The sequence below is a fragment of the Bombina bombina genome, chromosome 4 (assembly GCF_027579735.1).
Source record: "Bombina bombina isolate aBomBom1 chromosome 4, aBomBom1.pri, whole genome shotgun sequence".
NCBI classification, from domain to species: Eukaryota; Metazoa; Chordata; class Amphibia; order Anura; family Bombinatoridae; genus Bombina; species Bombina bombina.
The window spans coordinates 332,888,741-332,915,231 of NC_069502.1; the positions used below are offsets into that span (position 1 = coordinate 332,888,741).

General features: G+C 40.0%; 1 protein-coding gene across 1 annotated transcript in view; it reads left to right on the forward strand.

Moving 5' to 3' along the window:
* The window catches only part of GMPS (guanine monophosphate synthase), a 175,838-nt gene that overhangs the window by 145,895 nt on the left and 3,452 nt on the right, over positions 1 to 26,491 (forward strand). Inside the window, exon 15 of the mRNA XM_053710074.1 lies at positions 12,477 to 12,649. Coding sequence (XP_053566049.1) covers positions 12,477 to 12,649 — 173 coding nt within the window. The remainder of the gene's footprint in view (positions 1 to 12,476; positions 12,650 to 26,491) is intronic.

The following is a 26,491-nucleotide window of genomic DNA, read 5'->3' on the forward strand; positions in this document are numbered from 1 at the left end:
TCTTTCCAAGGTAATAAATTGTTTGGTTCCCAGTTGGATTCTATTATTTCAACTGTTACTGGGGGGAAAGGAACCTTTTTACCTCAGGATAAAAAATCTAAAGGTAAATATAGGGCTGCTAATCATTTTCGTTCCTTTCATCAGAATAAGGAACAGAAGCCTGATCCTTCCCCTAAAGGAACGGTTTCTGTTTGGAAACCATCTCCAGTCTGGAATAAATCCAAGCCTTTCAGAAAGCCAAAGCCAGCTCCCAAGCACATGAAGGTGCGGCCCTCATTCCAGCACAGCTGGTAGGGGGCAGATTACGATTTTTCAAAGAAATTTGGATCAATTCGATTCACAGTCTTTGGATTCAGAACATTGTTTCACAAGGGTACAGAATAGGTTTCAAGGTAAGGCCTCCTGCAAGAAGATTTTTTCTTTCTCGCATTCCAATAAATCCAGTGAAGGCTCAAGCATTTCTGAAATGTGTTTCAGATCTAGAGTTGGCTGGAGTAATTGTGCCAGTTCCAGTTCTGGAACAGGGTCTGGGGTTTTACTCAAATCTATTCATTGTACCAAAGAAGGAGAATTCCTTCAGACCAGTTCTGGATTTAAAAATATTGAATCGTTATGTAAGGATACCAACATTCAAAATGGTAACTATAAGGACTATTCTGCCTTTTTGTTCAGCAAGGGCATTATATGTCCACAATAGATTTACAAGATGCATATCTGCATATTCCGATTCATCCAGATCACTTTCAGTTTCTGAGATTCTCTTTTCTAGACAAGCATTACCCGGTTGTGGCTCTGCCGTTCGGCCTAGCGACAGCTCCAAGGATTTTTTCAAAGGTTCTCGGTGCCCTTCTATCTGTAATCAGAGAACAGGGTATTGTGGTATTTCCTTATTTGGACGATATCTTGGTACTTGCTCAGTCTTCACATTTAGCAGAATTTTATACGAATCGACTTGTGTCGTTTCTTCAAGAACATGGTTGGAGGATCAATTTACCAAAGAGTTCATTGATTCCTCAGACAAGGGTAACCTTTTTAGGTTTCCAAATAGATTCAGTGTCCATGACTTTGTCTCTGACGGACAAGAGACGTTTGAAATTGGTTTCAGCTTGTCAAAACCTTCAGTCTCAATCATTCCCTTCGGTAGCCTTATGCATGGAAATTCTAGGTCTTAAGACTGCTGCATCGGACGCGATCCCCTTTGCTCGTTTTCACATGCGACCTCTTCAGCTTTGTATGCTGAACCAGTGGTGCAGGGATTATACAAAGATATCACAGTTAATATCTTTAAATCCAATTGTACGACACTCTGACGTGGTGGACAGATCACCATCGTTTAGTTCAAGGGGCTTCTTTTGTTCTTCCAACCTGGACTGTGATCTCAACAGATGCAAGTCTGACAGGTTGGGGAGCTGTATGGGGGTCTCTGACAGCGCAGGGGGTTTGGGAATCTCAGGAGGCGAGATTACCAATCAATATTTTGGAACTCCGTGCGATTTTCCGAGCTCTTCAGTCGTGGCCTCTTCTGAAGAGAGAATCGTTCATTTGTTTTGAGACGGACAATGTCACAACCGTGGCATATGTCAATCATCAAGGGGGGACTCACAGTCCTCTGGCTATGAAAGAAGTATCTCGGATACTTGTATGGGCGGAATCCAGCTCCTGTCTAATCTCTGCGGTTCACATCCCAGGTATAGACAATTGGGAAGCGGATTATCTCAGTCGCCAGATGTTACATCCGGGCAAATGGTCTCTTCACCCAGAGGTATTTCTTCAGATTGTTCAAGTTTGGGGACTTCCAGAAATAGATCTGATGGCCTCTCATCTAAACAAGAAACTTCCCAGGTATCTGTCCAGATCCAGGGATCCTCAGGCGGAGGCAGTGGATGCATTGTCACTTCCTTGGAAGTATCATCCTGCCTATATCTTTCCGCCTCTAGTTCTTCTTCCAAGAGTGATCTCCAAGATTCTAAAAGAGCGTTCGTTTGTTCTGCTGGTGGCTTCAGCATGGCCTCACAGGTTTTGGTATGCAGATCTTGTTCGGATGGCTACTTGCCAACCTTGGACTCTTCCGTTAAGACCAGACCTTCTATCTCAAGGTCCTTTTCTCTTGTTAAGTGTATTCAGTCCACGGATCATCCATTACTTATGGGATATATTCCCTTACCAACAGGAAGTTGCAAGAGGATCACCCAAGCAGAGCTGCCACATAGCTCCTCCCCTCACATGTCATACCCAGTCATTCTCTTGCAACTCAATAGATAGGTCGTTGTGAGAGGTCTGTGGTGTTTTTTATACTTTGTTTATTTCTTCAATCAAAAGTTTGTTATTTTAAAATGGCACCGGAGTGTGCTGTTTGTGCTCAGGCAGTATTTGGAAGAAGAATCTGCCTGCGTTTTTTCTATGATCTTAGCAGAAGTAACTAAGATCCACTGGCTGTTCTCGCACATTCTGAGGAGTGGGGTAACTTTCAGAAAGGGAATGGCGTGTGGGGAATCCTGCAAACAAGGTATGTGCAGTAAATTATTTTTCTAAGGAATGGAATTGACTAAGAAAATACTGCTGATACCGATGTAATGTAAGTACAGCCTTAAATGCAGTAGCGACTGGTATCAGGCTGATGAATGTATGTACAATAAGTAATTTTCTTAGGAATGTAATTTGACTAAGAAAATACTGTTAATACTGAAGTAATGTATGAGCCTTAACTGCAGTAGAAGCGACTGGTAGCAGGCTTATTAATAACACTACCTAACTTTTAAAGTGCATGTTTAAAACGTTTACTGGCATGTTGTTAGTTTTTTTGTGAGGTACTTTGGTGATAAATTTTTTGGGGCATGATTTTCCACATGGCTGTCGTTTATTTCTACATAGAAATGGTTAACTGAGGTTTCCCACTGTTGTAATAGGAGTGGGAGGGGCCTATTTTAGCGCTTTTTTGCGCAGTAAAAATTCAGTTACAGTCTTCCTGCTTCTTCCTCCTTGATCCAGGACGTCTCTAGAGAGCTCAGGGGTCTTCAAAATTCATTTTGAGGGAGGTAATCAGTCACAGCAGACCTGTGACAGTGTGTTTTGACTGTGATAAAAACGTTAATTGTTAAATTGATTATCCGTTTTTGGGTATTAAGGGGTTAATCATCCATTTGCTAGTGGTTGCAATGCTTTGCTAACTTAATACATTTACTGTGAAAATTTGGTTGCTATAACTGATTTGGTTCATTGTTATTTCAACTGTGACGTTTTTTTGTGCTTCTTAAAGGCGCAGTAGCGTTTTTTATATTGCTTGTAAACTTATTTGAAAAGATTTTCCAAGCTTGCTAGTCTCATTGCTAGTCTGTTTAAACATGTCTGACACAGATGAATCTGTTTGTTCACTATGTTTGAAGGCCAATGTGGAGCCCCACAGAAATATGTGTACTAAATGTATTGATGTCACTTTGAATAAAAGTCAATTTATATCTGCAAAGAAATTATCACCAGACAACGAGGGGGAAGTTATGCCGACTAACTCTCCTCACGTGTCAGTACCTTCGCCTCCCGCTCAGGAGGTGCGTGATATTGTGGTGCCAAGTACATCAGAGAGGCCCATACAAATCACTTTGCAGTACATGGCTGCTGTTATGACAGAGGTATTATCTAAATTGCCTGAATTAAGAGGCAAGCACGATAGCTCTGGGTTAAGGACAACACGCGCTGATGATGTGAGAGCCATGTCTGATACTGCGTCACAATTTGCAGAACATGAGGACGGAGAGCTTCATTCTGTGGGTGACGGATCTGATCCAGGGAGACCGGATTCAGAGATTTCTAATTTTAAATTTAAGCTTGAGAACCTCCGTGTATTGCTAGGGGAGGTATTAGCGGCTCTGAATGATTGTAACACGGTTGCAATTCCAGAGAAAATATGTAGGTTGGATAGATACTTTGCGGTACCGGTGTGTACTGACGTTTTTCCTATACCTAAAAGGCTTACAGAAATTATTAGCAAGGAGTGAGATAGACCTGGTGTGCCCTTTTCCCCTCCTCCGATATTTAGAATTTTTTTTCCAAGAGACGCCACCACACGAGACTTATGGCAGACGGTCCCTAAGGTGGAGGGAGCAGTTTCTACTTTAGCTAAACGTACCACTATCCCGTTGGAGTATAGTTGTGCTTTTTCGGATCCAATGGATAAAAAATTAGGTTACCTTATGAAAATGTTTGTTCAACAAGGTTTTATCTTACAGCCCCTTGCATGCATTGGGCCTGTCACTGCTGCTGCGGCATTCTGGTTTGAGTCTCTGGAAGAGGCCATTCGCACAGCTCCATTGGATGAGATTATGGCCAAGCTTAAAGCACTTAAGCTAGCTAATGCATTTGTTTCTGATGCCGTTGTACATTTAACCAAACTAACGGCTAAGAACTCCGGATTCGCCATCCAGGCGCGCAGAGCGCTATGGCGTAAATCCTGGTCAGCTGACGTGACTTCTAAATCTAAATTGCTTAATATTCCTTTCAAAGGGCAGACCTTATTCGGGCCCGGCTTGAAAGAAATTATTGCTGATATTACTGGAGGTAAGGGTCATACTCTTCCTCAGGACAGGGCCAAATCAAAGGCCAAACAGTCTAATTTTCGTGCCTTTCGTAACTTCAAGGCAGGAGCAGCATCAACTTCCTCCGCTCCAAAACAGGAAGGACCTGTTGCTCGTTACAGACAGGGCTGGAAAGCTAACCAGACCTGGAACAAGGGCAAGCAGGCCAGAAAGCCTACTTCTGCCCCTAAGACAGCATGAAGAGAGGGCCCCCTATCCGGAAACGGATCTAGTGGGGGGCATACTATCTCTCTTCGCCCAGGCTTGGGCAAGAGATGTCCAGGATCCCTGGGCGTTGGAGATCATATCTCAGGGATATCTTCTGGACTTCAAAGCTTCTCCTCCACAAGGGAGATTTCATCTTTCAAGGTTATCAGCAAACCAAATAAAGAAAGAGGCATTTCTACGCTGTGTACAAGACCTCTTAGTAATGGGGGTGATCCACCCAGTTCCGAGGACGGAACAAGGGCAAGGGTTTTACTCAAATCTGTTTGTGGTTCCCAAGAAAGAGGGAACCTTCAGACCAATCTTGGACCTAAAAATCTTAAATTCCTAAGAGTTCCATCATTCAAAATGGAAACTATTCGAACCATCCTACCCATGATCCAAGAGGGTCAATACATGACCACAGTGGACTTAAAGGATGCCTACCTTCATATACCGATTCACAAAGATCATTATCGGTACCTAAGATTTGCCTTTCTAAACAGGCATTACCAGTTTGTAGCTCTTCCCTTCGGGTTAGCTACGGCCCCGAGAATTTTTACAAAGGTTCTGGGCTCACTCCTAGCGGTACTAAGACCGCGAGGCATATCGGTGGCTCCGTACCTAGACGACATTCTGATACAAGCGTCAAGTTTTCAAATTGCCAAGTCTCATACAGAGATAGTTCTGGCATTTCTGCGGTCGCATTGGTGGAAGGTGAACGTGGAAAAGAGTTCTCTATCACCACTCACAAGAGTCTCCTTCCTAGGGACTCTGATAGATTCTGTAGAAATGAAAATTTTCCTGACGGAGGCCAGGTTATCAAAACTTTTAAATGCTTGCCGTGTCCTTCATTCCATTCCACGCCCGTCAGTAGCTCAGTGCATGGAAGTAATCGGCTTAATGGTAGCGGCAATGGACATAGTGCCATTTGCGCGCCTGCATCTCATACCGCTGCAATTGTGCATGCTAGGTCAGTGGAATGGGGATTACTCAGATTTGTCCCCTCTACTAAATCTGGATCAAGAGACCAGAGATTCTCTTCTCTGGTGGCTATCTCGGGTCCATCTGTCCGAGGGTATGACCTTTCGCAGGCCAGATTGGACGATTGTAACAACAGATGCCAGCCTTCTAGGCTGGGGCGCAGTCTGGAACTCCCTGAAGGAACTCCCTGAAGGCTCAGGGATCGTGGACTCAGGAGGAGAAACTCCTCCCAATAAATATTCTGGAGTTAAGAGCAATATTCAATGCTCTTCTAGTTTGGCCTCAGTTAGCAACACTGAGGTTCATCAGATTTCAGTCGGACAACATCACGAGTGTGGCTTACATCAACCATCAAGGGGGAACCAGGAGTTCCCTAGCGATGTTAGAAGTCTCAAAGATAATTCGCTGGGCAGAGTCTCACTCTTGCCACCTGTCAGCAATCTACATCCCAGGCGTGGAGAACTGGGAGGCAGATTTTCTAAGTCGCCAGACTTTTCTTCCGGGGGAGTGGGAACTTCATCCGGAGGTCTTCGCTCAACTGATTCATCGTTGGGCAAACCAGATCTGGATCTCATGGCGTCTCGCCAGAACGCCAAGCTTCCTTGTTACGGATCCAGGTCCAGGGACCCGGGAGCGGCGCTGATAGATGCTCTGACAGCCCCTTGGGTCTTCAACATGGCTTATGTGTTTCCACCATTTCCGATGCTACCTCGACTGATTGCCAAGATCAAACAGGAGTGAGCATTGGTGATTCTGATAGCGCCTGCGTGGCCACGCAGGACCTGGTATGCAGACCTAGTGGACATGTCGTCCTGTCCACCATGGTCTCTACCTCTGAAAGGACCTTGTATTAGAAGGTCCTGCCTCAAACATCTAAATCTAATTTCTCTGAGGCTGACTGCATGGAGATTGAACGCTTGATCCTATCAAAGCGTGGCTTCTCGGAGTCAGTTATTGATACCTTAATACAGGCACGGAAGCCTGTTACCAGAAAAATTTACCATAAGATATGGCGTAAATATTTATATTGGTGCGAATCCAAGGGTTACTCATGGAGTAAGGTTACTCATGGAGTAAGGTTAGGATTCCTAGGATATTGTCCTTTCTACAAGAGGGTTTAGAAAAGGGCTTATCTGCTAGTTCGTTAAAGGGACAGATTTCTGCTCTGTCTATTCTCTTACACAAACGTGTGGCAGAAGTTCCAGACATCCAGGCTTTTTGTCAGGCTTTTGGCTAGGATTAAGCCTGTGTTTAAGACTGTTGCTCCTCCGTGGAGCTTAAACTTGGTTCTTAAAGTTCTTCAAGGGGTTCCATTTGAACCCCTTCATTCCATTGATATTAAGATTTTATCTTGGAAAGTTCTGTTTTTGATGGCTATTTCCTCGGCTCGAAGAGTCTCTGTGTTATCGGCCTTACATTGTGATTCTCCTTATCTGATTTTCCATTCAGACAAGGTAGTTCTGCGTACTAAACCTGGGTTTTTACCTAAGGTAGTTTCTAACAGGAATATCAATCAGGAGATTGTTGTTCCATCATTATGTCCTAATCCTTCTTCAAAGAAGCAACGACTTTTGCATAATCTGGACGTAGTCCGTGCCCTGAAGTTCTATTTACAGGCAACTAAAGATTTTCGTCAAACTTCTTCTCTGTTTGTCGTGTACTCTGGTCAGAGGAGAGGTCAAAAAGCTTCGGCAACCTCTCTCTCCTTTTGGCTTCGTAGCATAATACGTTTAGCCTATGAGACTGCTGGACAGCAGCCTCCTGAAAGAATTACAGCTCATTCCACTAGAGCTGTGGCTTCCACCTGGGCCTTTAAGAATGAGGCCTCTGTTGAACAGATTTGCAAGGCTGCAACTTGGTCTTCGCTTCACACTTTTTCAAAATTTTACAAATTTGACACTTTTGCTTCTTCGGAGGCTGTTTTTGGGAGAAAGGTTCTACAGGCAGTGGTTCCTTCCGTTTAAGTTCCTGCCTTGTCCCTCCCATCATCCGTGTACTTTGGCTTTGGTATTGGTATCCCATAAGTAATGGATGATCCGTGGACTGAATACACTTAACAAGAGAAAACATAATTTATGCTTACCTGATCAATTTATTTCTCTTGTAGTGTATTCAGTCCACGGCCCGCCCTGTCTTTTTAAGGCAGATCTAAATTTTCATTAAAACTCCAGTCACCACTGCACCCTATGGTTTCTCCTTTCTTGTCTTGTTTCGGTCGAATGACTGGATGACATGTGAGGGGAGGAGCTATGTGGCAGCTCTGCTTGGGTGATCCTCTTGCAACTTCCTGTTGGTAAGGGAATATATCCCATAAGTAATGGATGATCCGTGGACTGAATACACTACAAGAGAAATAAATTTATCAGGTAAGCATAAATTATGTTTTTTCCATCAGGATCTCAAATCATTAAATTTGAAGGTATGGAGATTGAACGCTTGATTCTCAGTCATAGAGGTTTCTCTGACTCCGTAATTAATACTATGTTACAGGCTCGTAAATCTGTGTCTAGGAAGATATATTATCGAGTCTGGAAGACTTACATTTCTTGGTGTTTTTATAATCAATTTTCCTGGCATTCTTTTAGAATTCCTAGAATTTTACAGTTTCTTCAGGATGGTCTGGATAAAGGTTTTTCTTTAAGTTCCTTGAAAGGACAAATTTCTGCTCTTTCTGTGCTGTTTCACAGAAAGATTGCTAATCTTCCTGATATTCATTGTTTTGTACAGGCTTTGGTTCGTATAAAACCTGTCATTAAGTCAATCTCTCCTCCTTGGAGTTTGAATTTGGTTCTGGGGGCTTTACAAGCTCCTCCGTTTGAACCTATGCATTCTTTGGATATAAAGTGTTGTTCCTTTTGGCCATCTCTTCTGCTAGAAGAGTTTCTGAGTTATCTGCTCTTTCTTGTGAATCTCCTTTTCTGATTTTTCATCAGGATAAGGCGGTGTTGCGGACTTCATTTAAATTTTTACCTAAAGTTGTGAATTCTAACAACATTATTAGAGAAATTGTGGTTCTTTCATTGTGTCCTAATCCTAAGAATTCTAAGGAAAGATCGTTACATTCTTTGGATGTAGTTAGAGCTTTGAAATATTATGTTGAAGCTGCTAAAGATTTCCGAAAGACTTCTAGTCTATTTGTTATCTTTTCTGGTTCCAGGAAAGGTCAGAAGGCCTCTGCCATTTCTTTGGCGTCTTGGTTAAAGTCTTTGATTCATCATGCTTATGTCGAGTCGGGTAAAACTCCGCCTCAAAGGATTACAGCTCATTCTACTAGGTCAGTTTCTACTTCCTGGGCGTTTAGGAATGAAGCTTCGGTTGATCAGATTTGCAAAGCAGCAACTTGGTCTTCTTTGCATACTTTTACTAAATTCTACCATTTTGATGTGTTTTCTTCTTCTGAAGCAGTTTTTGGTAGAAAAGTACTTCAGGCAGCTGTTTCAGTTTGATTCTTCTGCTTATAATTTCAGTTTTTTTCATTATAAGATTAAAACTTTATTTTGGAGTGTGGATTATTTTTCAGCGGAATTGGCTGTCTTTATTTTATCCCTCCCTCTCTAGTGACTCTTGCGTGGAAGTTCCACATCTTGGGTATTTATTATCCCATACGTCAATAGCTCATGGACTCTTGCTAATTACATGAAAGAAAACATAATTTATGTAAGAACTTACCTGATAAATTCATTTCTTTCATATTAGCAAGAGTCCATGAGGCCCACCCTTTTTTGTGGTGGTTATGATTTTTTGTATAAAGCACAATTATTCCAATTCCTTAGTTTTTATGCTTTCGCACTTTTTTCTTATCACCCCACTTCTTGGCTATTCGTTAAACTGATTTGTGGGTGTGGTGAGGGGTGTATTTATAGGCATTTTGAGGTTTGGGAAACTTTGCCCCTCCTGGTAGGAATGTATATCCCATACGTCACTAGCTCATGGACTCTTGCTAATATGAAAGAAATGAATTTATCAGGTAAGTTCTTACATAAATTATGTTTCTGCATTTTCTTTTTTGTTATACAGGTAGTTTGTTTGTCTTCCAATTCCAGGTGTTTATCAGACTCTGAATGGTATCAGATATGTTATCAACCCAATCTCTCCTCCATGGATTTTGAATCTGGTTTTAAGAGGCTTATAGCATCTTTCTTTGGATTCTTAACATCCGCAGTCTCTGCCTCAGCAGATTTGTTTGTTAGCTGTTTTCTTCAGCTAGGAGCGTTCGTAAACTTTCAACTCTCTTCCGTTTTCTCCACTATCTGGTGGTGCTTGTTCTTCTCAATGCAGTTTGCAATCTTTAGTTTTCTGTCTAAAGTTATCATTATTCTGGAGGGTTGTGCTTCTTTCCTTGCGTCCTATCTCAAAATCATCCATGGAGAGATTATGGCAGTTCTGGTAGTAGAAGCAGGGTTTTAATCTGCAGAGTCCATGCTTCGTGGGATTCTTGGAGGTGGAACAGTCGTTGCCATTTCGTACCTTAGTTCTTTGAACTCGTTCTGTGTCTATTTCTTTGGTTCTCAATATTAAAGTGAAGGTACAGTTTTCATGCTTTGAATAGCTAAATGCATTCATTAATAGCACATTAAGATGATCGCTAAGTTTATTTTTATCTAATTTATAAATTTCAATATTTATAACATATATTAATCTTCCTACTGTTTCCGTCCAAACTCCTCCCCACCTCTACTTCCATGTTATCTCTGATAATACGTATAGAGCGGTCCCTCCTGCTCTATACACATCTCCCAAGCGCGTGCACGACGATCCAAACTATTGCGCGAAACGCCGATATGAACAACTCCTGTGCATGCAATACTATTCAATCTAAATCATCAATGCGCATGCGGTAAACCCAGTTTGCTCGCAACATAGCGAAATGGGAGCGCGCCTGGAGTCCTAAACGGAGGAAAAGACAGCAGCGCATGTGCATTTAAAATATGAGGAGGGTGACGTAGATCGACGGCCGCCTAACGGTCAGATTTTCAATTGGTTCTTTTGAGAACGTGATCAAATAGTAAAAAAAAAAAAAAAGGGTTGATTTGTATTACATTAAAATTGCGATTTTATATGTCGATAACTTACAAAATGTTCAATGTAAAGAAGATTATGAATGAGACTCATATTTATTTGGCAAATAGAATTGAATTCGAGTTTGTGATACAGGTAGCTTAACCTTCACTTTAAGGTATAGATTGAGCTCAGTTACATGATTGTAGCTTGGTACTGTTTGCATACTTTCCACTTGAGGATGGGTTTACCTCGGTGTGTGTAGATTTTGGAAGAAAGGTTTTTCAGCTGGTGGTTCCTGGTAAATAGGTGCCTGCCTTTACTTTTTTTTTCCCTCCCATGTTCCTTTGTGGACTTCACTGCTTGGGTATTCGTTTCCCACCAGTTAGGATTTCTCGTGGATTATCACCACCTTAGAAAGAAAACATAATTTATTCTTACCTGATAAATTTATTTTCTTTCTTGGTGGTGGTAGTCCACGAACCCGCCTATAATTTTTTTTTTTTTTATGGTTGTCAGCAGTTCTTGTTTGCACCCCTTTACCCTACCACTTTTCTTACTTTTTACTCCTTTGCTTGGCTATATGTACTACTACCAGAGAGAGAGGGAAGTAGGAGGGATACTTAAAGCTTGTGGGATGTCTTTGCCGCCTCCTGGTGGCCTGGAGATTAATTCCCACAAGTAAGAATTTCTCGTGGACTATCACCATCATGTTTGTTTGCAGATATTTATATTATTCATGCATTTTTTTTTTATAGATAATTTGTCTGCAAAGTTTTGACAGTACTCCTATTTATAAAATTGAATATTTTTTACATTTGTTTTTTAAATCTGTAAATCATATAATTTTAATATAGATTTTAAATCATTTTTAAGATAAATTATAAATAGTAGCATTTAAAATAAATATATTTGCTACTATTTATTTTATTTTGCAGGATAATGTACCAAACAATATTTAATAGCTTTTAATGTATGTGAATGTTGCTGTTAGTGGATTTGCAATTTTATTTCATAACTAAATCCTTGATTAGGATTTAAAGCCAGATGGTGAACATGAATTGTACATCCAATTACAGACTCCAGAGATTAGTGAATGCTTGCAGAAACGCAGCTTTGCATTGCATATCCAGCAGCAGAGTAAAGTGAATTTGCTTTGTACAGACTTTCTGTTTATAACTCTTACACAATAATACATTATATGCAGGGTTGGGTATATCATGTTTAAGCTTATCTAAACACATTCAATTATATGTAATCAACAAATGGCTTTTAGCACATTTGCATCGTATTCTACCTTCAACTTCATGGGCAAACGTAAGAGGACAGGCCCTCTTTAGCCAAGAAAAGACCCTTTGCAGAATGAAGATGACTTTAAGAATGTTGGTCAGGAAATGGTTGCATTAGATGTGTTTAACATATTTAAATATTGCTGTTATATTAAGAGTTTTACATTGTACTGTCCCTTTAAGTACAAAAGCAAGAAAAGTAAATAAATCATAGTTTTAACATAGCTTTGTAACGCCAGGAACCTGTAAGAGGTTTTCTCAATGTCTGATGTACAGCATAGCTTAGTTAGTTATTGGGGTTATCTAACCTGTTCCCAACCATGGCTTATCTTGATTATTTAATGAAGCTTTCTTTTTTTGTACCATGATTTGCCATATTGTTTCTTACTTTGTGTTTTATACTCGTATTTTATAAAATGTATTCTTTTGGTAGGTTACGCTGGTAAGATCAGTCAAATGCCAGTCATATTGACACCACTTCATTTTGACCGTGATCCTTTACAAAAGCAACCATCGTGTCAAAGGTCTGTGGTCATCCGCACCTTTATCACCAGTGACTTTATGACTGGTATTGCAGCAACTCCTGGTAATGAAATTCCAGAAGAGGTATGATATTTTTTATTTTTTTATAGTAGATCATGTTACTACTGTTGTGAGTCTGTACTCTCACGTCACTGTATCACATTACTCAGTCAGTGTGACTAATCTTTGCCTTTGCTAAACTCCTTTCCCTGCGCCTTGCTCTTCTTAACACCTTTGCCCAAATGGACATAGATCTACGTCATGCTGTACATAGCCCATTGTACACATAACGTAGATCAATGTCCATAATTCTGGAAGTCCTAGCAGTCTCAGTTGTCAAGTGACAACCGAGTCTTGGTGTTTGTGGGCTTCCAGCATCTGCCTTCATATGGTAACAGAGCACCATCAGTGCTTCATTACCATATGAAACCAGATTGACAGATCGTTACACATAGTGACACTGTCTGCGTCAGTGTCTGTAACCATCTTCCATTGGTGCTTTTGGTAATGGTAACCTGTTTTGCTCTTGAGACAGATAGAAAAATAGCTATATATTACAATATAATCCTTATTGCAAACTGTAACTTTACCTTTATTATTACATGTATTAAATGAGTCAATTTTCAAATACATTTACCTTTTTTTTTTAGGTTTTTATTCATGCACATTTACTGATTGACTTTTTTTCTTTGCAATTTATGTGAGGGTAGCGGTTATAGTTGTAAAAATATGTATAATAAAGGATAAACTTTTGATGTCAGAAATATTATACATTTAGGGACACTTCCAAAAAGAGTAATTAGTACAAACAATATAAGGGTTAACTAAGTTTAGGGGGGGAAATATCCCCCCCCCCCCCAAAAAAAAATAATTAATAATAATAACTTAGTTTCAGGTGCTTTGATGTACTTGTTTCTTTGACATTTGACAAAGGCACAAGATATGTGCCGAAACATTGTCTGATTTTTAATTGTACCAATAAAGGAATTTTTTATACAAAACAAGACCAGTGAGTGCCTGCATTTCTGGATGGTTTGGATACATTTATAGCAGTGCACCTTGGCATTCGTCTATGGGTGAGATATGTGTGTGTGTGTATATATATATATATATATATATATATATATATATATATATATATATATATATATATATAGATATATATATATATATATATATATATATATATAGATATATATATATAGATAGATAGATATTTTGTGTGTATATATATATATATGTGTGTATATATATATATATATATATATATATATATATATACACACAGAAGAAAGAGTAATTGTGGATTGGCGCATAAACTAAGAATGTATAAATGAATAAAAAAATGTGTAAAAGGTTATCACATAAAAATAATAATGCACTGCTATAAAAACAGAAACAGTTAATATAGAATCACAAATACTGAAGCAACAATTTCAAGATAAGGAATTGATAAATGCTAAAAAAAATTTTATAAATATACAAACAAACATCAAGGTATATTGTGAAAACCGAAATTCCCAGAGAGAGGGAGAGCATAAATAGCTCCTAATTATTGATAAAAACACACAAGTGGTAATAAAAGTTCATAATTTTTGGAAAAATAGGAGGCTCAATAATCCTGGTCCCTTATGGGCATCTACTTACACTCTTCTACCTCAATCATATGAGGTAAGGGCCACACAGGGTAGAAAAGATCTTTGTCATAGATACCAGGGATAGCTTGTCTCCACATTGTATATTGATAGTGGTGTCCAACGTTGTCCGAAAATGCAGTCGCTTGTCTGCTCAGTTCCGCCAGTGTTCCATTCTGTTTGGCCTGGCAACTGATATTCCTTGTTATCTTCTTATATTCCCCATTTGCCAAATTTGCTTTGATCTTTTCCAGATGGGCCACAAGCTGTGGATTCCGTTCAGGTATTTTCACTTCTGGCAAATAGACTTCACTATCTACAAGCAGCTCATGAAGATACAGAGTAGGTTTGCTCTGATCTTTCCTTTCAAGTTTGGGTCTAGCCGTACTACACGTTAGGCTCTTCAGTAGGGCAGTGGTGGCTTTCAAGCAGTTGGGAAAACGCAGTGAGGCCCACCCCACAAGTTCCTAACGTGTTGCTGCCCTAGTATAGAAAGCCAGAGTAGGCTTACTCTGTTCTCTCTTTCTTACACAGGTCTCTGTGAGGAGTGGCATCCTCTCATGCCGAGTGGTCTGTCCTCCTGCCGGACAGCTCAATGTACAGGTAAGTGCCTTTTTGTCTTCTGGGAGGAGGCTGGCACTGAAGGGGTTAAAGACTCTCTGTACTTAATGTGCGACACTGCATCCTTAGGTAAGGATGTTTAATGGCAGGGTCAGACACTACAAGGTTATGTGACATGGAAACTTAATGTTGAACACCTTCACGGCAAGGAAGAGGTTAACCTTTTATGTGGGCTCAATGCATGTTTTTTTTTGTTTGTTTTTTTTAAATTAATTTTATAATGTTTATAGTGAAATCTCACTTTTTTATCTTAGAGGCGTCTCTTGTATAGGATGTTTATTTTTCATTTGGTATGTAACGGGAGCTGGGTTTGTGTTTACAGAGAACGTTGTTTAAGTGATGAAACGTTTTAACATAGGTTTATATGTTTATGTGCCATATAATTAAGTTTAAAAGAATGTTGGATACCACTTTTTTTTCGGATTAAAATTAATTCGGCCTGGTTCTGGAACAGGGCGATTGCCTTTAGGATCTTGAGGACAAAACGTTTAAGTCCTTTATTTTAGAATAAATACTTTAAGAATAAAGTTATATTGATTTATTATGTTGAGCCTCCTGTTCCTCAGACATCATTTTCAACAATTTATTTGTTCTGACATTATGTGCTGTTTATATGACCAATGCTATTTAATGTACACATAGCTTGTTGCACTCTGAGCCTCATGTCTCCCAGGGTGATGCTGTTCAGACAATGCCACAGTTTTCTCCTTAAATGTCTCAAGCCGCTATGGCGTCACATGCAGTGCACTGCGGTTCCTATCAATCTCCTGGAGGAGTTTAATTGCCTGCAGAAATTGATGCTCAGGTATCTTCAGAGGTATCTGTGGCATTATCTACTTTTCCTATTCTAAAGGGGAAATCGCACAGATAGTGAGGTTTCTGGTCTGCCTGCTGCTACTTGGGTTCCCTTCCTTATAGGTCTGATGAGGAGGATACGTCAGTAGCCTCTGAGGGCGAAATCTCAAGATTCGGACAGTAATTCCTTCATCTGATGCTGATGGTAGTATCCTTCAGATTTAAGGTTGAACAACTTCATGTATGGTTAAAGGAGGTTTTGGCTAATTTTGAGTGACTCCGATACGTATGTCATTGTCAACCCTAGAGGACATACATCAATACGAGATGTCTCAGACTGCGGGCATAGTATCTCAGGTTGTCTCCATAGAATTCATACCTTCCTCCCAGAGGCAGGTTCCTCCTCTCAATTTAATCTGCAGGCCAGATTACAGTGAGGCATTTTTTGAAGTGAGTTTGGGACCTCTCTTTCCTGTGAGGGATAGTTCCACTTCCTATAAGGTAACAGGGTCTAGAATTCTTTTAATTTCTGTTTGTGGTTCCCAAATAAGAGGGACTTTTCGAAGCCGCTGGTTTGTCTAGTGGTTAGCTTAGCAGCTTCTCTACCTGGAGGTTAAGAGTTTGAATCCCATTGTGGATGCTGCAAGTTCTTCTTGCATGGCCTTAACTGACATTTATTCCTATGATAGATCTAAGTGTCTCAACAAGTTTTCTCAGGGTACTGTCCTTCAAAATGGAAACCAGTGGTTCCATTCTTCCTTTGGTCCAAGAGGGTCAATTCATGGTGACCATAGACCTGGAGGACGTGCATGTTCAAATTCCTGAGTTTTGCCTTTCTGTCAAACACTTTCAGGTTGTGGCTTGCCATAGCTCTCAGAGGGGGCTATATTGCCAGTGGTTAGGTTTCAGGGAATTGCTGTGGTGCCCTTCCTGGACGTCATAAGGTTCAGGCGCCATCTTTTCAACAAGCCAACTCTCATACAGAGATCTTGTTGTTTTTCTTCATTCCATGGATGGAGAGTTCCCTTGTTCCAGCTAAAGGGTTAATTTCTAAGGAATATTAGTTTTCCCTATCTCTGAAATTTTTTTTGACAGAGGTCAGAAACTAGAGGATTCTTTCCTCTTGTCTCTTTTTGCTCTCTACTGTTTGTCACCTTCAGTGGCTCAATGTATGAAGGTAATTGGTCTGATGGTTGCTTCATTGGACATCATTCCTTTGCTCGATTCCTTCTGAGAGTCTGCTGTTATGCAGTTCAGATAGTGGACTGGGGGCCTTGTGGCTCTGTCTCAGAGGATAGATCTTGATCTGTCGACATGAGATTCTTCCCTGTGGATCAGAGAGGGAAATTAGTCTAGAGCGCTCTCTTAACTTGCGAGAGGTAGCAGGATCATTGCCGCATTCTCCAGAATCTTTTTTCGTTTTCTCAGGAGCATCTGTCTCGGGGCACATGCTTCCGAAGACCTTCCTGAGTAATAGTGACTACTGTCGCTAGCCTGTTGGGTTGGCGACTATGGACTTGGGAGGAGTCTGCTCTACCCCTAACCATGGCTTGGCTTCAGTGGCCTTATCTGGCTATTCAGGTTTTATTTGAACAATTTAATCTTTGTGGTTACATTAGCCGCCTGGGAGGAACCTGGAGTTCCTTTTGTCATGATTGGCATGGATTGTTCGGTGGGCAGACTCTCACATTTGTTGCTTATCCACTATTCACATTTCAGGAGTTAATACTGGGAGTGAACTTCTTGAGCATTCCGATTTTTCATCCCGGGGAGTGGGCGCTTCTCCCAGAGATGTTCTCCAGGTTAATCCTCAAATGGGAGGTGTTGGAGTTGGCAGTACTCCAAGCTTCCAAGCCGGACAGATAGCTCAGCATGCTAAGGCACTGTGGCTGAGCTCTGTAGCAACCCAAGGGTTTTCAGGTTTGATCCCCGGCGAGGTCCACTCAGCCTTTCATCCTTCCAAGTTCGATAAAATGAGCATCGCCTTGAGACCCTTACGGGTGATTAGCCGCGCTTTACAAGTACCCAATACAATACATACATACATGTTATAGGTCAAGAAATCAGCAGGTTCCTGGGGATTTTAGTCTGACATCCATGTTCCTCAGTTTGCTCTCCTTCCATGGGTCATTGATCGTATCAAATGGGAGCATCGTTTTTTTTTTTTTTTTTTTTTTTTTAAGTTCATACATAGTCACAGGATCTGGTTTTCAGACCTAGCAGTGATGTAATTCTTCCACCTTGGTGGTTGTTCCTGAGGAAAGACCTTCTAATTCAGGGTCCATTTTTTCATCCAACTTTTAAGTTCTCTGAAACTCTCTGCTTGGAGATTGAATGCTTGGTTCTGTCTAAGCATGGTTTTTCTGTATCGGTCTTTTGAGACCATGATTCAAGTTCGCTAGCCTGTTACTGGTGATTTTCCCATCAGGTATGGCGTAAATTCCCTGATTGGTATGAATCCCAGGACTACTCTTGAAAGTAGGGCAGGATTCCTAGGGGTTTTGCCCTTTCTCCAGGAAGGACTGGAGGCCTTGATCAGTCAGTTCTCTGAAGGTTCAGAATTCTGTGTAATCTTTTTGTCAGACCCTGGTTAGTATCAGGTCTGTGTGTCACTCCTTTTGGAGTTTTATCCCTGTTTTAAGGTTTTGAAGCTGGCTCTGTTTGAGCCATAGCATTCCTTAGATTTTAAAAGTTTTTCTTTTGGCTATATCTTCTGTTCGGAGAGTTTAGGTGCTCTCAGCTTTGCAGTGTGATTCGCTTTATCTTATTTCGGACAAGGCGTTTTTTTATTCTAAGTGGAAATATTGTTTGGGAATCTGTGTCCTCATTCTTATCTATTGAGGAACGTGTGTTCACAATTTGGATGTTGTGCGTGCCTTATATTTTTCTTCTGTTTTTGTTTTCTCTGTAACAGAAAGCTAATGCTACTTCTCTTTTCTCTGGTTGAGAAGTTTAATTTGTTTGTTTTTCAGACTGCGGGGCTGCAGTCCCCTGAAAGAGTTATGCCTCTTTACTCGAGGGCTGTCTCTTCTTCTTGTGCTTTCAAATTGAAGCTTCTGTGGAGCAGATTTGCAAGGCGACAACTTGGTCTTCCTTACATACTTTTTCCAAATTTTATAAATTTATTTTTGCTTCGGCTGAGGATTTTTTTTTTGGGAGTGAGGTTATTCAAGCGGTAGTGCCTTCTGTTTTGGTCTGCCTGTCTTGTCCCTCCCTAGTCATCTGGGTATTGATTCCCAGTAATTGATATCTTTCCGGATACGGTGAGTCCGCGCCCTTTAGTTCAAGACAGTTTGTTTTTGACTAAACCTCAGGCACCACTACACCTTGTGTTACTTCTTCTGTTTCTCCATTTTCCTTCGGTCAAATGACTGGTCAGGAGTGATATTCCCAACAGTAATTGATGAAGCCGTGGACTCAACGTATCCGGAAAGAAAGAAATTTATCAGGCAGGCATAAATTTTCTTTAAAAAAAATAAATATATTTATTTTAAAGGGACAGTCAACAACAAAATTGTTGTTTAAAAAGATAGATAATGCCTTTTACTACCCATTCCCCAGCTTTGCACAACCAACATAAAATATTAAAGGGATAGGAAAGTCAAAATGAAACTTGCATGATTCAGATAGAGCATGTCATTTTAGGACACTTTTAAATTCACTTCTATTTTCAAATGTGCTTCGTTCTCTTAGTATCCCTTGTTAAAAAAAATGAATACGCACATATCATACACTAGTGGGAGCTGCTGCTAATTGGTGCCTGCACACATTTTGTCTCTTGTGATTGGCTAAATAGATATTTTCAGCTTCCTGTAAGTAGTGCAATGCTGTCCCTTCAGCAATGGATAACAAGAGAATGAAGAAAATTTGATAATAGAAATAAGTGGGAAAGTTGTTTGAAATTGTAGGTTTTATCTGAATCATAAAAGAAAATTTTGGGGTTTACTATCACTTTAAAGGGACATGAAACCAAAAACATTTCTTTCATGATTTAGGTAGAACATACAGTTTACTTCTATTATCAAATTTGTTTCATTCTCTTGGTATCATTTGTTGAAGGAGCAGCAATGCACTACTGGTTTCTAACTGAACACATGGGTGAGCCAATGACAATCTGTGTGTGTGTGTATATATATATATATATATATATATATATATATATATATATATATGCAGCCACCAATCAACAGCTAGAACCTAGGTTATTTGCTGCTCCTGAGCTTCCCTAGATGCACCTTTCAGCAAAGGATAACAAGAGAAGGAAGCAAATTAAATAATAGAAGTAATTTGGAAAGTTGTTTAAAATTATATTCTCTATCTGAATCATACATGTCTAATTATGACTTTACTGTCCCTTTAATGTTAATATACTTTATAACATTTAAACCTCTAAATTTCTGCCTGTTTCTAAGCCACTACAGACAGCCTCTTATCACATGCATTTTAATTTGCTTTTCACAACATTAGACTGCCAGTTCATGTGGGCCATATATATATTGTGCTCACGCCCGGGGGTTGTGTATGATTCTGCACTAATTGGCTAAAATGCAATTCAATAGATAATAAATAAATAAATAAATAGCCATGTGATCAGGGGGCTGTCAGAAGTGATTTGGATACAAGCTAATCACAGAGGATCAAAGTATATTTATATTACCATGCTGACTGCGCAAAACTGGAGAATGGGTAATAAAGGTATTATCTATATTTTTAAAAAATAAAAAAAATTGAGTTGACCCTTTAAACTCTTCTAAGTTTTTTATATCCACAGTACACAAATACTGTCTAATTATGGAACACTTTTGTTTGCTAAGGGACATGAAAGACAACATTTCTCTTTTGTGATTGAGAAAGAGCATTCCGTTTTAAACATTTAAATGATGCTCAGAGAATTTGCTTCATTCTCTTGGCATCCTTTGTTGAAGGAAGAGCAATGCACTATTGGGAGGTAGCTAAACACATCTGGTGAACCAATGGCAAAATTATATATTTTCAGCCACTAATTAGCAACTAGCTCCCAATATTTTATTGCTGCTCCTTAGTCTATCTAGTAATGCTTTTCAATAAAGGATACCAATTGAACAAAGCAAATAAGATACAAAAAAAATAATTGTAAAGTTGTTTAAAATGACTTGCTATGTCGGAATAATTTTGCTTTGACTTTAGTATCTTTTAAATCAGTTGAAATGTGAAGAAGCAGGAAAATAGAGGAAATAAAAAAGCAACATACTGGAGCATTAATTAGCTCTTTTTTAAAATTTATTTTGAGGCACCCTTGGCATTCATTTTAAATTTTACATTCCTGATTATTTTTATATATCTGAGACGCTGTACATCTTGCATCTGTAAAAAAACAACATTTTTAATAAACAATTGTATAATTATTCTTTTATACAATGGTTCTTACTTATGAGCTTTCTTAATTTGTGAAGAAATAACAATTTTGGGATTTTCACATTTAGCTATAAATTTCTGTTACACCCTTAGTTGTCATTGTTGGTCATCTAAACACTTGGTTTGAGAATCACTGGTTATAAGAATATTCGCTATTGGGTTTGCCAATTTCTAAATACAAAATAATTATTATTAGTTGGTATTTCCGTCTTAATATGAGAATCCACGGCTTCTTTCCTTACTGGGAATACAGAACCTGGCCAGGAGGCAAAGACACCCCAGCCAAAGGCTTAAATACCTCCCCCAGTCATTCTTTGCCTTTTGTCACAGGAGGATGGCAGAGAAGTGTCGGAAGATTCGGAGTAGTCTCTTATGGAGGGTAGTACTCTTCGCTATGGCACTGGAGTTTTAAGTAGTCTTGTCAGCCTCTCAGTGAGAGCATTGACGAATGTTAGGGTCTGGAGATGTAGGGAGAGTCTTTCTGCGAATCCATCCAGACTCGTATTAACAACTCGTAAGCAATCGGTGTTGACGAGTTTCACTGCCTGCTTTTATCACTCAAGTCCATGTCAGGTGTGATGCTACAAGACTATCAAACTTGAGAGGCTGTGTGTCTGTTCCATTAACTGCCTCTTTCCTGCCGTGCGGTTTACAGGAGAAGAAGCGGTTTCTATGTGGGGCCTGGGTCATAGGAGTGCCCCAGCCATTGGGGGTATAAAGGGGCCATTTATTTTTTCTATAGTCCATTTTAAAAGCGCAAGCTATGGAGGACACTGATACGTTAGAGGGTACTCCCTTTATACCAAGATCTAATACCTGTTTTTATTGTGAGGAGGCTACAGTATACCCGCCTGCTCAACTATGTTCCACATGCCTTGATAAAGTAATTATACCTAAAAAGACTGAGATGTTTAGTACAACTGAGCCGTCCACCTCTGAGGGGTCTCTGTCCTGCGAGGTGCGTTCCCGGCAATCCTCTCAGATTACAGTTTAAACGTGTCCGTAGAAATTGTAGTAATTTAATAGATTATGAGTCTCGGAGCCAAATTCTCAAAAAAAGATTTAGGGAAAAAAGGTACCCAGAACATATTATTAACAGCGGATATGAGAGAGCTAAAAATGATGACAGAAATTTATACTTCTCAAAAAATCCTAATCCATCTCAAGAGAGGCGACAAAACCAAGTCATGTTTATCACAGAATACAACTGTAATCATGATATGATCAAAAGGAGCATAGATAAACATTGGAAAATCCTTATGAAGGATCCTATATTGGGTCAGTTATTAGACACAAAACCAACAGTAGTTTTTAAAAAGGCACCAAACCTAAAAAGGATTTTAGCACCTAGTAAAATAGTCAAAAGCAAAGTCAAAATTATGCAAAATAAAAATAATGGAGAAAAATTGAATCATTTTGGAAATAAAAATACCATCAGTGAACGACTAAGAAAAGGTAGTTTTAAATGTAATAATAAGAAATGCAAGATGTGTGACCATATTACTAATAATGTGAACACATTTCAATCTAATGTTACTTCCAAAATATTCAGAATGAATAGCCGAATGACATGTGCATCTAACTATATAATATACTTGTTGACATGCGTGTGTGGATATCAATATATAGGTCGTACCTGCAGACGCCTGAGTGTGAGATGGTCCGAACACTCTCGTAATATTAAAAAGAATTATAGATTACACAGTGTATCTAGACACTGTAATGCAAAACACGATGGAAACCCATGTTGTTTAAAAATAACTCCAATAGAACACATCTCTAAATCTGATTTTTATAACCGGTTCTTCAGATTAAGACAAAGAGAGACCTTTTGGATATATAGGTTACAAACCTTACATCCACTAGGTCTAAATATGAATATTGACCTTGCAGCCTTTAAATAATAAGCAAATAACAAAATAATTAAATGATTGAATAAATAAAATAAAGAATACATAACATCTAAAAATCATAGGTAGTTTAATAATGACATCAGCCACAAATAATGACATAATGGATTACCTTTGAGAAACTAATAGCTGAATACTTAAGTATTAAAATACAAATAATGAAAAAATATGTCATTTGGGTCAAATGTTTTAGAATATATACTAGTTGATATAGCTATATAGACACATAATGTTTTGATGTTCTAATAATTATTTCATAAAACATATAAGGTAAATTTGTAAACAATATTTGTTATTATAAAACGCTATTTAATGTGATGTTAGAGTATGTGAATCAAATATGACATATACATAATGACATATACATAAAGATTTAGGAAGAAGGTAAAACTCGGGCATACCTCCATTGAGATTGTATTGGAATATACTATAGTCGTACTGTACATAGAGCCCACTTATTAACATCAAGTACACTTTAGAAGAAATCGAATAAAAATAATTTATGAGATTATGAAAGAGAACTTGTAACGCAAGAAAATATATTGAATCAAATATAAGATACCAGAAAAGGACCCCTCAAAATATAATAACATAAGAACAGAACATAATTACAAGTATTTAGAGGACATAGTTTGGTATCCCCATAACATAACGTAAAGTTAAGGATAATAGCATGAAATGTTGATTGTAGACCCAATGGTGTTCGAAATAGATGTGCTCACTGAAAACAATACATCCGCCCCCCTTAAAGGTGTGTCAGATTTCAACTGTTGTGATTGGTTAGAAGAGGTACATAAGCAGCGGGAATGTTACACTGTGTATTAAAGCCTGATGAAACGACCCTGCGTGGTCGAGAAACGCGTTGCTGATTTTAAAACATTTTAAATAAATTGTTTTTATAGTACCTCTTGGAGTGGGTCATACTTTTACCCTAGCCCAATAACCATCTAATTTCCAGAAACTGCAGTGTATGGGACACCTGGTTGTCTACACTGTTGTTTTATTGCTCAATCGGACACTTGAAAGGAAGGTGTGTGAGCCCAAGGACTCGTGATTGGCTTCAATACTCACGTGACTGCGGGAGGTTTGGTGCACGCCATTGGTTGGTCTTCCGGGCGACGATTGAGGTCCCGGTCTGTGTTGCTAGGCACATCTTGGTGCCGCTGCGTTTGTAAGTATCTCTTTCACCTGTTACCTGAGCGTGTTTGCAGTTAGTGACGATATCACCCTATGTTTGGCGCCTTCTTATCTCCAATATAGATCCTCAGATTACACATGCAGCTCCCCTTTGCACGACTAATCCTCCTTCAGGAGGGGCCCTCTTACCACCAGACTTTTCTGAATAGTTGCAAACGGCAGTGTCTGCGGCCTTTAGTGCTTTACCTCGCCCTGCTAAGCGCAAGCGAAAGGTTAAATACTGCTTTCCTTCCCAGGGGTCATCTACCAACTTGCTGGATTTATCCGATACTAGATTATCCGCTGATGAAGATGCTTCTGATACTTCAGAGGAGGCTCTTTCTGGGTTGAAATCGGCTGCCTTTAAGCCTCCGGCTGCGGAGGAACCTGACTTTAGATTTAGGATAGAGCACTTACGCTTTATGTTAAGAGGTTCCGGAACCAAAGTTACCCGAGGATCCTTCTATTCCTAAGCTTGATAAGGTTTATGAGGACAGGGTGGTGCCACAAACTTTCCCGGGTTCCCGTTAAGATGGCAAAAATTATTAAGAATGAATGGGAAAGACTCAGATCCTATTTTCCCCTTCTTTCTTTAAGAAATTGTTCCCGGTTCCTGCCTCCCAATTAGAGTTGTGAGGGTCTGTCCCTAAGGTGGACGGAGATATCGCAATGCTTGCTAAGTGCACCACTATCCCGCTTGAGGATAGTAAATCGTTTAAGGAGCCCATAGATAAGAAGTTGAGAAAGATGTTTCAGCACACAGGGTTTTTATTTCAACCTGCAGTGGCGGTGGCTGGAGCCGCTACCTATTGGTGTGACTCCCTGTCAGAGATAATCGAGGTGGAAACTCCCCTGGATGAGATCCAGGAAAGAATTAAGACCTTGATGGTAGCCAATTTGTTTATTTTCAACGCAAACATGCAGATTATTCGCTTGAATGCCAAGACATCAGGCTTTTCTGTTCTGACCTGTAGGGCTCTGTGGCTGAAGTCTTGGCCTGCTGACATGACTTCAAAATCTAGATTGCTTTCCCTTCCATTTAAGGGGAAGGTTCTTTTTGGTCACTGGGGGAAAGGGTGCCTTTTTACCGTAGGATAAGAACAACAAACCAAAAGGACAGGGTCCTAATTTTTCGTTCCTTTTGTTCGGATAAATCCCAACGCCAGCAGCCCTCTGCAAAGCAGGAGCAGTCCAAGGGAACTTGGAAACCATCTCAATCTTGGAATAAATCCAAGCAGACCAAGAAGCCCGCCGAGACCAAATCGGCATGAAGGGGCGGCCCCCAATCCGTTGTTGGATCGTGTTGGGGCAGACTATCTCTCTTTGCGGAGGCTTGGCTAGGAGACGTGCAAGACCCTTGGGTTCTGGAGGTCATTGCTCAGGGTTACAGGATAGGTTTGAAATCTCATCCACCTAGGGGCAGATTCCTCTTATCAAACCTGTCTTCAAGACCAGAAAAATGAGATGCTTTTCTAGGGTGCGTGAGGGATCTCTCTTGCCTAGGAGTGATATTGCCTGTACATCTAGCAGAGAAATTTCTGGGATACTACTCAAACTTTTGTGTGGTCCCAAAGAAGGAGGGAATGTTTCGCCCGATTCTAGACCTAAAGTGCTTAAACAAGTTTCTGTCGGTGCCATCGTTGAAGATGGAGACGATAAGGTTGGTTCTGTCCTTAGTTCAAGAGGGACAGTTCATGACTACGATAGACTTGAAGGATGCTTACCTTCATGTGCCAATTCACAAGGATCACTTCAAGTTCTTAAGGTTCGCCTTTCTGGACCAACACTTCCAGTTTGTGGCTCTCCTATTTGGTCTGGCTACTGCCCCAATAGTCTTTACAAAGGTTCTAGGGGCTCTACTCGCGGTGGCAAGATCCAGAGATATTGCAGTAGCTCCATACTTGGACGACATCCTGGTCCAGGTTCCGTCCTGCCAGCTTGCAGAAGACCATTCAAGAGCTCTGCTACTTCTTCTTCAATCTCATGGATGGAAGATAAACTTAGGAAAGAGTTCTCTGGTTCCCAGTACCAGAGTGGAATTCCTGGGCACGATAATAGATTCCATATTCATGAAGATATTCCTTACAGACCAGAGACGTTGCAAGATTACTTCCAACTGTCTTGCCCTCTAGACCTCCTTAAGACCATCTGTGGCCAGGTGTATAGAGGTAATTGGCCTCATGGTGTCCAGCATAGATCTCATACCATTCGCCAGGTTCCATCTCAGACCTCTTCAGTTGTGCATGCTGAGGCAATGGAACGGCGATCACTCTGATCTATCCCAACAGATTTCTCTTGACAACCGGTCGAGAGAATCGCTCTCTTGGTGGCTCTGTCCAGATCGCCTGTTCCGGGTGACATCCTTCTTGAGAACATCCTGGGAGATTGTGACTACG